The sequence below is a fragment of the Heptranchias perlo genome, chromosome 31 (genome assembly GCF_035084215.1).
Source record: "Heptranchias perlo isolate sHepPer1 chromosome 31, sHepPer1.hap1, whole genome shotgun sequence".
Taxonomy (NCBI): domain Eukaryota; kingdom Metazoa; phylum Chordata; class Chondrichthyes; order Hexanchiformes; family Hexanchidae; genus Heptranchias; species Heptranchias perlo.
The window spans coordinates 4,219,735-4,237,788 of NC_090355.1; the positions used below are offsets into that span (position 1 = coordinate 4,219,735).

At 48.1% G+C, this 18,054-nt stretch overlaps 1 protein-coding gene across 3 annotated transcripts in view; it reads left to right on the forward strand.

Moving 5' to 3' along the window:
* Nucleotides 1-18,054, forward strand: part of wdr31 (WD repeat domain 31) — a 29,880-nt gene that overhangs the window by 2,929 nt on the left and 8,897 nt on the right. For all 3 annotated transcript variants that reach the window (XM_067969527.1, XM_067969529.1, XM_067969528.1), the window contains 6 exons: nucleotides 3,206-3,335; nucleotides 3,796-3,870; nucleotides 6,831-6,975; nucleotides 8,292-8,392; nucleotides 10,715-10,782; nucleotides 17,522-17,663. In XM_067969527.1, the coding sequence (XP_067825628.1) occupies nucleotides 3,206-3,335; nucleotides 3,796-3,870; nucleotides 6,831-6,975; nucleotides 8,292-8,392; nucleotides 10,715-10,782; nucleotides 17,522-17,663 (661 nt within the window). The remainder of the gene's footprint in view (nucleotides 1-3,205; nucleotides 3,336-3,795; nucleotides 3,871-6,830; nucleotides 6,976-8,291; nucleotides 8,393-10,714; nucleotides 10,783-17,521; nucleotides 17,664-18,054) is intronic.

The following is an 18,054-nucleotide window of genomic DNA, read 5'->3' on the forward strand; positions in this document are numbered from 1 at the left end:
CTCACTACCACTAGGAGTGTTTGAGGTGAATAGCATAGATGCATTTAAGGGGCAGCTAGATAAGTACATGAGGGAGAAAGGAATAGAAGGATATGCTGATAGCATTAGATGAAGTAGGGTGGGAGGAGGCTCGTGTGGAGCATAAACATTGACATAGACCAGTTGGGCCGAATGGCCTGTTTCTGTGCTGTTAATTCTATGTAATACAAAATAAAACGAAGCAGTGGAATTCGAGTGGTATAGTCTACACCAGTACCCAGGCTGTACCTACCCAGCATTGCCGTACAATAGTCAGACACTGAACCCTGTTTTACACTAGTAACTAGGCTGCACTTATTAGCCATGGGACAATAAAATGTGATTATTTCATAGCTCCATCTCATCTCCCAGTGACCCACTTCTCATCATTCATGAGCTGTATAATTCGATTAAACGCTGCAGTTGGGTGTTAACCACAGTAGTCCATTGACAGCCTTGCAGACTCATTGCTGGGGTTTGGTTCCAATCCTTACTAGATACAGGGGAGGTCCGGAGGACTGGAAGATTGCAAACGTAATACCATTGTTTAGAAAGGGTATGAGGGAAAGGCTGAACAATTATAGGCTGGTCAGACTTACGTCGGTGGTGGGCAAACTATTAGAATCAATACTGAGAGATAGGATAAACTGTCACTTGGAAAGGCATGGTTTAATCAGGGATAGTCAGCATGGATTTGTTCAGGGAAGGTCATGCCTTACAAATCTGATTGAATTCTTGGAGGAAGTGACCAGGAGGATTGATGAGGGTAGTGCAGTGGATGTTGTCTACATGGATTTTAGTAAGGCATTTGACAAGGTCCCACATGGCAGACTGGTCAGAAAGGTAAAAGCCCATGGGAGACAGGGAAATGTGGCGAATTGGATCCAAAATTGGCTCAGTAACAGGAAACAAAGGGTAAAAGTCGATGGATGTCTTTACGAATGGAAATCCGTTTCCAGTGGTGTGCCACAGGGCTCAGTGTTGGGTCCCTTGCTGTTTGTGGTATATGTTAATGATTTGGACTTGAATATGGGGGGAATGATTGGCAAATTTGCAGATGACACAAAAATTGGCCGTGTAGTTGATAATGAAGAGGATAGCTGTAGACTCCAAGAAGATATCAATGGGTTGGTGGAGTGGGCGGAAAAGCGGCAAATGAAGTTCAACCCGGAGAAGTGTGAAGTAATGGACTTAGGGAAGGCAAACAGTAAAAGGGAATACGCAGTAAATGGGAATATATTGAGAGGGGTAGAGGAAGTGAGAGACCTTGGAGTGCATGTGCACAGGTCCCTGAAGGTGGCAGTACAGGTAGATAAGGTTGTGAAGAAGGCATATGGAATGCTCTCCATTATTAGCCGAGGTATAGAATACAAAAACAGGGATGTAATGATGGAACTGTATAAAATGTTAGTAAGGCCACAGCTGGAGTATTGTGCACAGTTCTGGTCACCACATTACAGGAAGGATGTAATTGCTCTGGAGAGAGTGCAGAGAAGATTTACAAGAATGTTGCCAGGGCTTGAAAATTGCAGCTACGAGGAGAGATTGGATAGGCTGGGGTTGTTTTCCTTGGAGCAGAGGAGGCTGAGGGGTGACTTGATTGAGGTGTACAAAATTATGAGGGGCCTAGATAGAGTAGAGTAGAGTAGAGTAGAGTAGAGTAGAGTAGAGTAGAGTAGAGTAGAGTAGAGTAGAGTAGAGTAGAGTAGAGTGGAAGTACCTGTTTCCCCTAGCGGAGAGTTCAAGAACTAGAGGACATAGATTTAAGCTGATTGGCGGAAGGATTAGGGGGAACATGAGGAACAACTTTTTTACCCAGAGGGTGGTGGGTGTATGGAATTCGCTGCTCGAATTGGTGGTAGAGGCAAGGAGCCTCAACTCTTTTTTGAAAAGTTGGACCTGCACCTAAAGTGCTGTAAGCTGCAGGGCTACGGACCAGGTGCTGGAAGGTGGGATTAGAATGGGCACCTGGTTGTTCTTCGAGCCGGCTCGGACACGATGGGCCGAATGGCTGCCTTCTGTGCTGTATCTTTTCGATGGTTCTATGGTTCTATGAGAGCCAGCAGCCTTCCATTACTTCACCCAAATGACCATTCTTCATGTGTAAACAGTAAATGTCAGCACGCTATTCAACCATAGAGAGGGACGGGGGGAGTCACAACAGTGCCCGATCCTGTCCTTGTGTAACTACACCAATCACTAGATGATAATTAGGAGCAGGAACCCTGATGGATTTTTTTTTCTCCCTCACTAGTCCATTGAAACTGAGACCCATTTTAACACCCCAAATGCTGCCCTGGCTGACATCAGCTAACAGACTGGGAATCAGATCAAAGAACTTCAGAGGAACAGCAAGATTTATTTGTAGTGTTTTTTTTCAAAAATTAAATCCAAATAAACCAGAAAACAGAATTTTTGTATAAATCAGGATGCAACATATGTTACATTGCCACGGTAACCCAAATCAACAGTATGTTTTACGCAGGCACTATTTGTTACTAACTGTAGGGAGTTTTGGTCTATGGGCCTGTGGCCATTAGAAGCTGAATTGACACTACTCAGAGTCAAGTGTCACCTTGACTCATTGGTAACACTCTTGCTTCTGAGGCAGAAGGTTGTGAGTTCAAGTCCCAACTCCAGGGATGCAGTACTGAAGGAGTGCTGCATTGTCAGAAGTGACAACTTTTGGATGAGACGTTAAACCAAGGCCCTGTTCGAAGTAGAGCAGGGGTGTTCTCCTCGGTGTTCTGGCCAATATTTATCCCTCAACCAACATCACTAAAAACAGATTCTCTGGGCATTTATCTCATTGCTGCTTGTGGGATCTTGCTGTGAATGAATTGCCTATGAAGCACAATGGAATATCTTACGGTCATGAAAGGGGCTAGGAAAGTGCAAATTCTTTATTTCATTTGGGACACCTATGGCTAGACAGGAGATTTTTATTCCATTAGTCATCATTGATACCCAGATCTCAGAGGTAAAAGGGCGATGTATTAATCCACCCCACCACCCAGTCCTCCTCAGCTTGAGCTGTTTGTACCCTGGCTTGAATTCTGCAGGATCCACTCATAGTTATTACATATCCACCATTTGTCAAGGAGGCACAGAACAAATTCTAAACAATGTGGGTTACATTGGCATTGTCAGATTGCATTGTGCTTGAACTGTGTCATATTCTTTCCAGGATTGATGGGGATACAGGCCACAGTTCCATCACTCAAATGGTGCAGCAATACAGTCCTGCACATACTGATGCTGTGACCTCATTAGCCTGCCTGACGTCTGAATACTGTGTGTCTGGAGGAAAGGACAAGGTGAGATTTTCACTGTTGGAAGGGCAGCAATGCAGGGTGTGTGTTTGAGCAGAACTTTACACTTGTGTGTACAATAGTTCTGTGACATTTAATTTGGCAGACGTATGCACACACAGGCAGACGCACAGCGCGGGCAGACCTGCGCACACGTGCACACAAGTGCATTGAGCCTTCATATCTGCTTGATTTGCTGTCTCACTCCAGCTTTCTTCTTCACCCAAGAAGACGGGTACAGGCTTGGGACTGCTGACAGCAGTGCCCTGTGAAGTAGCATTGAATTTATAGTGTAAATTGCAGCATATTCACTGCTTGGCACAATGCATTACTAAATACAAATCATTGGTGTGATAGCTACATTTTAATGTGTGTGTTTGCATGTGCAGATATTTGTGTTCTGATTTAATTCGGTAGTGATGTCGGCTGCCTGTCACTGAGATGTACCCACTTTACTGCCCTATAGACAGTGGCCATATGTAACTGGAAATCTGGTGGTGTGCAGCAAAAATTCATGGGTCATGAGCGTGATGTGACCAAGGTAAGAACAATTTATAAACCGCTTGGCAGTATATTTACCAATATGATACATGCAGGGTGAAACAGAGGTAAGCCATTGACTGTGGAAGTGGAAAGGCCCCGACCTTTATTATCTGGGGCCTGATTTTAAAGTCCAGCCAGATGCAAAGAATGACTGTTACCCCTTTGTAGTAGATTAGGAGAGTGTTTTAACGATGTCTCTCATTTCTGAGGTCATGGTTCCTAGAAGAGTGTGCTAAGCTTAGGCTCAAAGGACTGAGGTCTAGATATTTCAATAGGCAGACACCAAAATCCCTCCAAATCCTTTTATGGAGATCTTTGAAAAACGATATTGTGCAGACTCCTGATAGTTTTTGGTGGGACTCTGAGAATTTGATTTAAAGAAATATTTTAGGATAAGCCCAGAGTGACCTTAAGCTGAAGTATTTATTGGAAAAATATCCCCTCTCCCCACAGACATGATAATTAACTTCATGAGTAACATTACTAACTTTGCAGTGTTTCCCAGGATGATCGTTGAAATATGACTTTTCACTCGTCTCCCAGTAGTCCCCCACTGGTCCATCAAATCAATTAATACTTAAAAAGGATGGGAGGTCTAGGCAGAGTACTCTCTGTTCAAGGTATGTAACCCTCCACACTCCCCTATCTTATCTAAAATATAGTCATGTATTTTTTTTGTTACCCGTCCAATTTTCTGCCCAGTGGAGATCTACCATTTTGATCCTCCTGCCCACCTCAGTGTATCCTGGAGTGCCTCCATTTATTGCAATGGGACACACCATTTGGACAAACCTGGGAGCTAACCTGGAGCCATCCGATCCCATAACAGCTCACGACCGTTTCTACTTCATAGTCTGATGACTCAGTGGGGGTAATTTTGACTTTGGATGATAGTATAAAACGGGCGATAATCGGATCAGCCGCCCGTTATACACCCCCCGCACCCCCCCCCTCCGATTTTCGTTTCCATTTCCGATATCGCCCGTTTTACACTATCGGCCAAAGTCAAAATGACCCCCAGTGTCACCTTGCGGTGTCTTAATTGATCTAGGTGTAAGAATAAGTCCCCTCCCCGCCCGGTCAGCTGGGGATGATATTTGACGGGAGGCTTCTAAATGGAGGTAACAGATGGGACATTGTACAATATTTGGCTGTTTCACTTCATCGGGTGACATAGTCGATCAACTCGCATTTGCCATTTTCATGAGCAGCAGACTTTCGGAGCTTGAAAACCTCGCCTGTGGGACTAGAATTTTATTGCCAGTTTGTATTGAGGTGCGGTTCTAAAGCTGCTTTGTGTGAATGCGGCCTGGGCCAATCCAATTCAAGTGCAGTGTCCTTGAGTTTATTGCATATGATGCGCACAGAGCTCTCATGCATTGATAGGTTCTCTGATTTTCAGGTGCTGTATCCAGCTGGTGGGAGGGAAATTGTGTCCTGCGTTGAAACGACCTGCATGTGAACAAAATGGTGAACATAAGAACATAAGAGATAGGAGCAGGAGTAGGCCATTTGGCCCTTTGAGCCTGCTGCACCATTCAATGAGATCATGGCTGATCTGATTCTGGCCTCAACTCCACTTTCCCGCCTGTTTCCCATATCCTTTGACTCCCTTGCTGATCAAAAATTTGTCTAATTTACCCCGTCAAGCCCCCTCAGAATCTTATATGTTTCAATACGATCTCCTCTCATTCTTCTAAACTCCAGTGAGTTTGGACCCAACCTGCTCAATCTTTCCTCATAAGAAAACCCTTCCATACCTGGAATCAACTTAGTGAACCTTCTCTGAACTGCCTCCAATGCAAGTATATCCTTGCTTAAATAAGGGGACCAAAACTGTATGCAGTACTCTAGGTGTGGTCTCACCAGCACCCTGTACAGTTGTAGCATGACTTCCCTGCTTTTATACTCCATCCCCCTTGAAATAAAGGCCAATATTCCATTTGCCTTCCCAATTACATGCTGCACCTATATGCTAACATTTTGTGTTTCATGTACGAGGACACCCAAATCCCTCTGTACCGCAGCATTCTGTAGTCTTTCTCCATTTATATAATTTGCTTTTTTATTCTTTCCACCAAAGTGGATGACTTCACATTTTCCCACATTATATTCCATCTGCCAAATTTTTGCCCACTCGCTTAACCTATCAATATCCCTTTGCAGACACTTTGTATTCTCCTCACAACTTACTTCTCCACCTATCTTTGTATCATCAGCAAATTTGGCCACAGTACACTCGCTTCCTTCATCCAAGTCATTGATATAGATTGTAAATAGTTGAGGCCCCAGCACTGATCCCTGCGGCACCCCATTAGTTACAGATTGCCATAATGAAAGTGATCTCTTTATCCCGACTCTCTGTTTTCTGTTAGTTAGCCAATCCTCTATCCATGCTAATATATTATCCCCAACACCATGAGCTCTTACCTTGTGCAGTAACCTTTTATGTGGCACCTTATCGAATGCCTTTTGGAAATCCAAATACACTACATCTACTGGTTCCCCTTTATCCACCTAGCTCGTTACTTCCTCAAAGAACTCTAATAAATTTGTCAAACACGATTTCCCTTTCATAAAGCCATGTTGACTCTCCTTGATCTTATTTTGAGTCTCTAAATGTCCTGCTACTACTTCCTTAATCAATTCTAGCATTTTCCCAATGACCGATGTTGGGCTAATTGGCCTATAGTTACCTGCTTTCTGTCTCACTCCCTTCTTGAATATAGCATTACATTTGCGGGTATCCAATCCGCTGGGACCTTTCCAAAATCTAGTGAACTTTGGACGATTACAACTAATGCATCCACTATCTCTGTAGCCACTTCTTTTAAGACCCTCGGATGCAAGCCATCGGGCCCAGAGGGCTTGTCAGCCTGCAGACCCATTAGTTTGCCTTGTACTTTTTCTCTAGTGGTTTTGTCTGTATTTTGAATTGTGCCTGTCATCTTATTTCAGGTAACCTGCGTCTTTCAATCAAACAGAATCTTCAGTGCTTCGCGTGATAAAACAGTGCTGATGTGGGACACGGACAGTAAAGCTGGGCCACTGCAGGAGTTTACTGGACACGAACTGGTGGTGACTGGCCTAGCTGTGAGCCCAGGTATGGACACAGGAAGCCTTCATAAATGCATTTTAAAATTTATATTTTCATTTGTTTTTTTTTGCCATAGTAAATTTAACTGGGTCACAGTAAAGGGAACATTTATTGAAAAGGGAACATTTTCCCGTTTTTCTTACAGAAAGAAGGGGGAAGAAAAAAAGTCGGAGGCAATTCTGAGAGATAAGAACAGAAAGTTTGTGAGGCTTACAGAGAGGGGAAGACAAGTGGAAAAATATCTAAAGGAAGATAAAGAATGAGAGAGTTGGAGAGGAAAAGAGATGGCAACAAGATCGAGTATTTAAGAACCTTGCATATAGGCAGAAAGAAAAGAAAAAGGGAGACAAAGAGCGGAAAACAGAGAAGGAGACAAACAATTAGAGTGGGCGACCCGCAGACAGTGACAGGAAGAGAAGGACACCATTTTTTTCCTTTTGTCTGTGAGCAATGTCATATTGTATATAAATTTACTTACAAATGTTTAAGCCCAGCTGGTGGCAGAAGTTTAGACTCTTCCTCCCTGACTCTGCTCTGGGACCTCGGGTAAGAAGACATTGTGTCTGTGTTAGGCTTTCTTTTTTTAAAATTCATTCATGGGATGTGGGCGTCGCTGGCAAGACCAGCATTTATTGCCCGTCCCTAATTGCCCTTGAGAAGGTGGTGGTGAGCCGCCTTCTTGAACCGCTGCAGTCCGTATGGTGAAGGTTCTCCCACAGTGCTGTTAGGAAGGGAGTTCCAGGATTTCGACCCAGCGACGATGAAGGAACGGCGAAATATTTCCAAATATGGATGGTGTGCGACTTGGAAGGGAATGTGCAGGTGGTGGTGGTGTTCCCATGCGCCTGCTGCCCTTGTCCTTCTAGGTGGTAGAGGTCGCGGGTTTGGGAGGTGCTGTTGAAGCCTTGGCGAGTTGCTGCAGTGCATCCTGTACATGGTGCACACTGCAGCCACGGTGCGCCAGTGGTGAAGGGAGTGAATGTTTAAGGTGGTGGATGAGGTGCCAATCAAGCGGGCTGCTTTGTCCTGGATGCTGTTGAGCTTCTTAAGTGTTGTTGGAGCTGCACCAATCCAAGCAAGTGGAGAGTATTCCATCACACTCCTGACTTGCGCCTTGTCGATGGTGGAAAGGCTTTGGGGAGTCAGGAGGTGAGTCACTCGCTGCAGAATACCCAGCCTCTGACCTGCTCTTGTAGCCACAGTATTTATGTGGCTGGTCCAGTTTAGTTTCTGGTCAATGGTGACCCCCAGGATGTTGATGCAAGTGTATGACCTTCCTGTTAATCTTTTGTGTCATAATATTGTTTTATTACGCTTTCCAGATGGTAAGCAACTGTGTACAGGATCCCGGGATAATTCTTTATGTATCTGGGATGTGGAGACTGGGAATTGTCTACAAAACTGCTCTATTTCCAGGAATCTGGTAGGACTGATTGGCAACTGATCACAGTTTTCCTGCATATTCATACTTTTTAGGCCAATATTTTATTGCAGTATTGAGGGAGTGCTGCACTGTCAGAGGTGCCGTATTTCAGATGAGACATTAAACTGAGGCCCCGTCTGCCCTCTCAGGTGGACGTAAAAGATCCCAAGAGCAGGAGTGCCCTGGCCAATAGTTGTCCCTCAACCAACATCACTAAAACAGATCACCTGGTCATGTATCTCATTGCTATTTGTAGGATCTTGCTATGTGCAAATTGGCTGCTGCATTTCCTACATTACAACAGTGACTACACTTCAAAAGTACTTTGTTGGTTGTGAAGCACCTTAGGAAGTCCTGAGGTCACGAAAGGTGCTATATGAATGCAAGTTCTTTATTTCTTTACTAAATTTCCACTCTGCTGTGATAGTGACGTGAATCTCCATTTTACTGTCTACACAAACTGATCATAGCACGCATCTTCCCTACACATGGACTCTAAGCTCACTGGAAGTGTGCTCTACCTTTCTCATTCAGTCAGTTACAAAAGGTGTATAACACCGGTGTTCACTGTTTTTTGATCTGACGAAAATATTGTGTGGCATCTCAGTGACTGAATGCAGAATAACCTACTGAAAGGACAGAAAAGGCTCACTAAACAGGCCACTAATCCTTTTAAATAATTCATTAAATTCCTAGACCAGAGAAAAAAGAGAATATGTGAAAATCTTAAGCGCAGGGTGATGCCACCTATACTGACCCTTTCTTCCTGCACTGACAGGTATCACCGTCTCTGTTTCTCTTTCTCACAGGCAGTTGACCCAAACTTCCTTGAAGATAAACTTTGTTTTGAAAATTCAACAAACACACAAGATCTGTGTGTTAATCCATTGTCAATACCTTTTAAGACTATCAATGGGGGAGGATTTTAACCCAGAAACCGGGCAAGGGGGCATTGGGTTTATATAGGATATTATCATATATCCCTTTGCCCTTATGTGGAGGTATTCTAGAATAATGTCATGTATATCCTTCACCTCTAATGCAGGTTTGAGGACAAAGAAACAGTGAGACATCAGGTTAACACTCTCTTTATTTGTCAAATCAATGATATAACACAACCCCTTAGATGCAGTGCCCATGAGACTGATACCGATAGTAACTCACATGCAGAGGACTCCTCAGGAAAACCACAAGCCTGTCTTGATTGCTCAAACTAGCCTCAGCAAGACTAGGTTGAAGTCCCCAAGGAGCTCCAGTGTGTTGTATCTTTCATAGGGTTAATCACGTAAGACAAATGTGGGTATAATACGTCATTACGTTCTGTGCGTAGGCTGTTCATACGTAAGCTCGTTTAGGTTAGCTGCTACCATTGGCTGCGCACACTCAATAATGTCTTGGGTTAATTATTAAACTCCAGATATTCCCACAAATGAGTGCTTATTACTATTCTCTGTAGCCTTCAACATCTTATTGCTTCCCAGTACATCCATAACACATACTGCTACTCCCCTGTGTTTTCTTAACTGACTTACTACTTACCTACTATATTTGTTATCTCTTCTCATGAACGGTTAATGAGGTAATGTCTACTATATCCCAGGCCCGACCGTGTACTTTTGTAACCACTGCAGAATCAGTCTTTAATATGTGTGTATATATTTTATGTTAAGAAAAGCTTACTATGGCTATTCTGCCTGGTACATCTATACTTACAAGGGGCAGTTAAGATGGAGTAGGTGACGTACCCGCTGGCCTACCACTCCAACCAGGCCGATTGCAATTTCAAATTGCAGGCACCAAGGAAACCCATCCAAAGCAGGCGGGGACTTGCTAAATATGCAGATGGGGCCCCGATGACGTAATCGGGCCCTAACTGCAATCTTGACGCCAGGCCTGTGTGGGGAACCCTTGTGGCTTCCCCGCCAGGCCAGAACTGTCGGGAAATGGATCCAGGCCCAGAAAGGCAAATTTTAAAAAAATATTTTGGGTCTCCTTGTGGGCCAGGAGGAACAGGTCTGCTGTAGGCTCATGTCCACTAGGATGCTTACAGCCAGCAGACTAAGGAGACTCGTCCCATCAGTCTGGGATGGATTTGAACCCAGGTGCCAGAAGTAAAAGGTCAATGTTTAATCCATGGTTGCACCCAGTTCTGGATTCTGGGATTTTTACTGGTGTTTCGGACATCTGTCTACTTTTCCATAGAAACTAAATCAGAGGCCTTGTAGATAACCTTTTCACTTCTCCTTGGCTTATTGCTATGTTGTTGTCTGGTTACATGGCAGCACTGCCTGATTGATTGATTGTAGTTTGACTCTTTTCTAGGTGACACACATCTGCTGGGTTCCTGCAGAATCACTCGTCATCCAGACCTCAGAGGACAAGATGATCAGGTGGGTAAACCGTGGCCCAGTTCACCAGAGGTCATTCAGTTGGGATCATTAAGCGCATGCAGGCAACTGGCATAGGAGTTCAAGGTGTATGTGTGTGCACCCATCAGATCAACAACAGCAGTTAGATCTTACTGTAACTACTTAAATCATTTTAAAGCATTGTAAAATAAAATGTAGTCTTAAATGATGCTGTACAAAGTGAATTTAAAATGGTTTGATTGAAATTTACAGCCCAAGACAGCACAAGCTAAGGATGGCTCTTTTTTAGGATATTCCAGGTGCTTCCAATTTTAACATAATCCTCCATTCAATCTTGACAAGCCTGGGTGTGCTTAGCTCAAGCCACTGATGGAAACCAGCTGCTAACTGTACTCACAGATGCTGTTTTGGAGTACCCGTTAGCATTGACCCCTTCTGTGGCTGGGGTTTAGGAACGCTAACAGTGTTTCTTGGCCACTTGCTTAAAGAGCAGACGTTGCTGTCAGAGCAACTTTGTAAAATCATAAAGCTAATGATAACTGTGAAGCAGTTTAACATCTTTTTTGTACTTCCCACTTTCTGTTAATTTATTTCAAAAATTGTCATTTAAACAGTGAGTGCTGGTAACCTCATAGATTTGCTGGTTTAGTGGAGCTTTTCAGCCTGGCAGTGCTAGGGAGCTGGATTAACATTAGTAGGGATAGCCATTTTAAATATCTGAATGTAACAAAAGTAAACCTTTAGGAAGATAGGTTAAGGGGTGTCTGTTACTGGTTTGGGGGTGGACACATGAGGCTAAATTGAGGATATGTCCAACCATTTGTCTGAGGGCATAGCAGATGAATCTTTGGCAGAGGGTGTAGAATGTTTTATTCTGGGGGGTGTGGGGATGTTTGGCTAGTTCAGGAATGGATGGGTCATTTTTGGAAGCCCTACAGAAATGGATGTAGCTGGGTGCTACTGTGACACAGCTTGGCTCCCCTGTGCACTGTGCCAGGGTGTGGTAAGGTACAGGTTATCCATCCTAGCTATGTCCTTAGAAACTGCTTCCCCAGCAGGAAGTACAGAAAATTGTACAGAGTTGCATCAGGGATTGCTCTCGCACACTTAGGGCTCGATTTTGCGATCGCGTTTCAGGCGGGTTCCCAGCGGGGTGGCCCCGAAAATCCCGATATCCGGTCACGTGACCGGATCGCGACGAAATCCCGGCCACTTCCGGGTACCGCGCTGACGTGCGGGGCTGCGCGCGCAAGCCCCGCTGGTGGGAATCCCGCAGGCAATTAAAGCCAGCGGGGTTCCACTTGAGTGTACTTAACTTGCTCGTTGTGGTCAGTTAATGAGCTGAAGCAGCTGTCAAAAGAGGAAGTGTGGGATTTTAGGTTCAAGGCAGTGAGTTTCACACACTGGGGGAAACAGTACCTTTCCAACCAGGCGTGTTGCAGCCAGCAGCCTGTGGCAGGTGCCAAGGTGCGCTCCACGGGGGAGAGCCCTCACCCACGCAGGAGGCCACCGCGTCACATAGGGCAACCCCTGCCCTCCACCACCCCCCGCCAAGCCAGAGGACAGACCGACACGAAACCGCAGCCCCAGTCCGAGGACCCACCCACCTACCCTGCACAACCCCTCAGACCAACACCTGCCAGATGGGTGGTGCGTTGACATCGTCGGAGGACGAACAGGATGACCAGCCCCAGCAGCCTCGCAGTCCACGCCGTCCGCCTCGGAGAGGTGGGGCCCCCCAACACGGTGCTGCGGCACACCCACCTGCACAGCAGGAGGGAGGGCAACCGCAGAGAGAGATGCGTCGCAGGAGGCACTACCCTCCGCACAGGGTGTACAGAGCGAGGCTCAGCTTCATGGACCTCTCCGAGGAGCAGTGCATATGGAGGCTCAGAGTCAATCGCCAGGTAGTCGCCGACATCTGCAGCCTCCTTAACGACGAGCTGCTCCCTGATGGACCAAGCAGCATCTTCCTACCTGTCGCCGTCAAAGTCACCACTTCCCTCAACTTCTTCGCATCCGGTTCCTTCCAGGGTGCCACCGGGGACATCACCGGGGTCTGTCAGTCCTCTGCACACAAGTGCATAAGGCAGGTCACCGATGGGTTGTTCCGCAGGGCCTCCCACTACATCAACTTCGCCATGGATGAGCGCAGCCAGATGGAGAGGGCGGTTGGATTCCATGCCATGGCCGGCTTCCCACGGGTGCAGGGTGTAATCGACTGCACCCACATCGCAATACGGGCACCTCCGCATGAGCCAGGGCTGTTCATCAACAGGAAGGGGTATCACTCCATGAACGCCCAGCTCATCTGTGACCACCGCCAGAGATTCCTACACGTGTGCGCCAGATACCCCGGCAGCTGCCACGATGCCTTCGTCCTCAGGGAGTCCGCCGTCCCGCCCATCCTGCAGGCACCCAACGCCGGCAACGGCTGGCTCCTCGGCGACAAGGGGTATCCCCTCCACACGTGGCTCATGACACCTCTGAGGAACCCCATCACCGAGCCGGAGCGTCGGTACAATGACAGCCACACTGCTACCAGGTCTACAATTGAGCAGACCATAGGGCTTCTCAAGATGCGCTTCAGGTGCCTTGATCGTTCTGGGGGAGCGCTGCAATACACACCATTCAGAGTGGGACGAATCATAGTTGTCTGCTGTGCCCTGCACAACATGGCCCAACAGAGAGGGGTGCCGCTGGAGGAGGCCCCATCCACACCCGCCACCCACATTGAGGAAGGCGGAGGAGGCGGAGGCGGCGGAGGAGGCGGCGGCGGAGGAGGCGGCGGCGGCGGAGGCGGCGGAGGAGGAGGAGGAGGAGGAGGCGGAGGAGGAGGCGGAGGAGGCGGAGGCGGAGGAGGCGGAGGAGGAGGAGGCGGAGGAGGAGGAGGAGGAGGCGGAGGCGGAGGAGGCGGAGGCGGAGGAGGAGGAGGCGGAGGAGGAGGAGGCGGAGGAGGAGGAGGCGGAGGAGGCGGAGGCGGAGGAGGCGGAGGCGGAGGAGGAGGAGGAGGCGCCAGAGGATGTTGGACGACCCATGCGCCGAGCCGCGACTCACCGGGATGGTCGCCGGGCCAGGGAGGCACTCATACGTCAACGGTTCTCCTAGAGTCAGACACTGCGAGGCGCTCGCACCTCCTCACCTGCACATGCGAGCGGCCATACCAGCCCCCTCCACTGAAGAGTGCTGCCAGTAATCCTGCACCCACAGCAGTGTGCCCAATGGGTGGCAGCAGGTGTTCGCCATCATGATGGCCTCCACGGAACGCACCTATTGCACAAGCCGCGGAAGAATGGACGAGAGGTGGCAGGAGTGGTGAGAATAGACTATTTAATATCTCGAATATGACATTATATAAGAAAAAAAGTACAAAATAATAAACACCCTGGTGTATTCCCTTTGTGATTATAAGGCCTTTGCAATTCTTTTCCGGGAACCCCTACGTGGTCCTACCCCTGTGGCTCCAGCAGAGGTAGTGGCAGGTTGCTCGTCTTCTTGCCTTGACCGGGTAGATGCTTTTGGCGGACGGCCCCTGGGTTTCGGTGCCCGTGACGGCACCTCCACAGACTGCTCCTCCTGCACCGGGGCAGGGGCAGACTCGGCCACCTGGAGAGGAGGCACCATTGCGGGTACTGGTTGAGAGGTGGGCGACGGGTGGGACGTGGGGGCGCCTTGAGAGGCGTCCCCGCTTCCATGTCCCCGGTCACCATCATCCCCGGTCACCATCATCCCTCTCTTGGCCTCGGCCCACATCACCCCTTCCACCCTGCTGGACGGCAGTTTGGATGGCATGTGTGAGGCCTTGCAAGGCCACCCCTAGTGTATCCCTCAGCCTGTTGATGGCGTCGGAATGTTGCTCACCCTGAATCCGTACAGACGTTGTCAGGGCCTGCATGGACTCGATCTGGAGCTGTGCGTGACGCTCGAGGGAGGCCAGCCTGTCCTCCACCGCAGACAGTCCCGCACCTACCTGCGACACTGTGTCGCCGGTACCCTCCTGTGCCTGCGCCACCAATGCCCACATGCAGGAGGTGGACTCCTCCATCGCCTGCGCTATTGTGGACAATGCGCGCGGCACCTCTGCCAGTACCTCAGCAATTAGCTGGTGGCCCTCGACGACTCTCCTTTTCACTGGTGGCCCCCTGGGTTCAGCATCTGGGTCCGGCTGAGCAGAGCCTGGAGATGAGTGCTCCCTCTGTCGCGGACCCTCCGTGGCTGCCCCTGCCACTCGTGCGCGGTGACTCACCAAGTGCTACCCCAACTAGTTGGCGAGGGGGACCCACCGAGGTGCGTGTCTCTGCGCTGGTGGATGGTTGGCTCTGATGTGACGATGCACCCTCAGAGACCGCCATGTCCTCTGAGGAATCGTCCTCCACGATCGCTTCACCCAAAGACGGACCTGCAAGAGAACAGAGGGCACTTTGAGGCATGTGGACCAACTTGACAGTGCGCCTGATGGCAGGTGATGAGACGGTAACTCGCGATCATGGGTGTTGAGTGTCAGCTTTCCCTTACCGGCCGTTTCGGCAGCGACACACTCGCCATCGGCCACCGACAGGCAATGTCGCGTGCAGGCGAGGTCGAGCGCCTCCACCTCTGCGTCGGTGAGCTCCACCACTTGCGGCGGCCCACCTCCGGTGCGTGCCCTTTCCCTATTGTTCTTGCTTCTCTTCTCCTGTGAAGGCAAAACACAGATGTGTGAGTGGGTGCGTATTGCATCGTGAGACGCATCGAGCATCGGTGTGGTTGGGTTGAGCGTGGCGCGGATGGATGGGAGGAAGCGTGGGCCACGTGCCCATCCCATTGCATGGGGATTGGGGTGTGTGGTAGTGTTCGGGTGGGGTCAGGGACGGTGGGTACTTGCGTGCACGGCGAGGATGGTGAATGAGTGGCTGTGAGGATTGCTGATGGAGCGCAGTGGTGGCTGTGCAGGAGGGGGTTGTGATCTGCTTGACGTGATGGTGGGGACGGGATGTGGGAGGGTGCGTTGGTGTACTCACCTTGCCAGACCTAGTCAGGTCATTGAAGCGCTTGCGGCACTGCTCCCAAGTCCTTGGGGTGTTGCCCCTGCTGCTCACCTCCGCCGCCACCTCTGCCCATGCCTTCCTGGTTGCGGCGGCAGGGAACTTGCGTCCATCTTCTGGGAAGAGTGTTTCCCTCCTCCTCCTCACGCCCTCCAGCATCAGCTGCAGTGCCAGGTCTGAAAAACGGGGCGCAGCCTTTCCCCTTTGCTGAGCCATCGTCTCAAACCGCTTGCTTGTAGCAGGAGGGGCTTTGGGAGACTGCCCCTTTAACTGGAGCTCCTACATCGCGTCGACGGTACTGCGCATGCGCAGCCGGCCGGCACGCAGCTGGGGAGCGCAGAACCCGGAAGCAGGGCTTAATCGGTCCAATTATCCCGCGATCGCGTGGGGGACGCACACGATTAGCCGTCCGCGTTTTCCACGCTCCCGGAGGACCACCCGCTGGGAACCCGCAGGCCTGCTAAATTCGAGCCCTTTGTGTTGGCCAGTTCCAATTCCACACTCTTCAGCAGGGAATGGTGCATGTTGCAAGGATTTTTTTTTAGAGGTTTAAAAACTTGACCTCTGATAGGTCACCTTTGTAGTGAATGATTTCTCCCTGTGTCGCAGTAGATGAAGGAGTTGATTGGTGTGGCAGACGTTAGGTACTTTTATCCAGTTTTCATATAGGGCTATTCTATTTAATTCAATCACAGTACATAAGCAGTTTTTAAAAAGCAACTGCAGTTCAGATCTGTGTATCAAGCTTATTTCAATACAACAGTGCAAGTTTTGTCAGTTACAGGCTGGAGAGAAGAATAAATCAAACGTGCAGTTTGTTGATGATTGACGGTTCCTTTTCAAATTTTACTAATGGGATATTCAAAATCTAGGAAATTCTAATAATGCTTTTCCATGATATAGAAGGCTGAATTTGTCTGACTTGTGGGATCAGTATGAAAATTTCAGTCTGAAAGTCCTCAAAGAGTGGAAAAGGTCGGCTTGAATTTCCAAGAAAGAGTTTAGATTAATTAGACTCCCACTGTTGTAAGAAAATAAACACCTATTATTTAATTTATTTGCAAAGTGTTAGCTTAGTTCTTAGAGCTGTGATCTTTTTATTATTTTGTCCACTCAGGGAATTAGGTGGAAGGATGTCTACTGTAAATATACAATTGTTAGTCATTTGCTTTCTCATCTTTTGTAAATTAATTCACTTGAGATTTTAAATGAGCTGTATGTGATGCTCTATCACCTTTGGAGACTGGAATGAGATATTATGGAGTATTAGAATAAATCCAGTAGCTAAAAGCAATTACGAGACAGGGTTTACTGTTGATTTCATGGTACTGAAAGTTTAGCTAGATCTCGAGGCAAGGATAGACACTCTTGACAGAATGGGGAGCTGGGATTTTCCCGTGAAAGGGATCTAAGGTATGAAAGCTGGGAGTTGGGATTTTCCCATGAAAGGGATTTAAGGTATGAGAGCTGGGAACTGGGATTTTCCCATGAAAGGGATCTAAGGTATGAGAGCTGGGAACTGGGATTTTCCCATGAAAGGGATCTAAGGTAGGAGAGCTGGGAGTTGGGATTTTCCCATGAAAGGGATTTAAGGTATGAGAGCTGGGAGTTGGGATTTTCCCATGAAAGGGATTTAAGGTATGAGAGCTGAAACAATCTAGAAGAACAAGGTTCAAAAAGACCCAGAAATGTAACCGATGTTTTCCTTGCTCTTGTTTTTTTTGTTCCGTTGACAGGATCTGGGACTGCCGTGAGCTCCAGGTGACCTACACCTTCCCCATAAAGCAACACATCCAAACACACTGTGATGCCAGTCCTGACGGGCGATATTGCATCACCAGCAGCAACGGCTTTAGTGGCGAGGGCTGTGAGGCCACAGTATGTAACAACCCTGTTAGCCCAGTTAAAGGAATGCATATGGTCAGACAGAAAGTTTATCTTAAACAAAAAAACCTGTTTGTGGTGGGAGGGTATCTCCTGAGCCGTTGACTGTGTAGCACAGGTTTGATCAGGAGCTTCTGGCCACGTCTGCTTTCCGTGCTGTGGAATTCGTGCCCGTGATTCCCACGCCACAGGTTCCTGGTTTCCAGGCTCGAGTTCTGCTTGAAAACCCTGAGCTTCCTTCCCACAGTGTGATCACCGCCTGCACAGACTACACGCCCGTGTAAACAGGGCAAGGAAATGTCCACAGTCACTCTCCATGGCAACACGGACAAATTCCAGCTCACTTGAACTCACTTGTTTGACTCTTTCTCTTTGCAAGCAAATT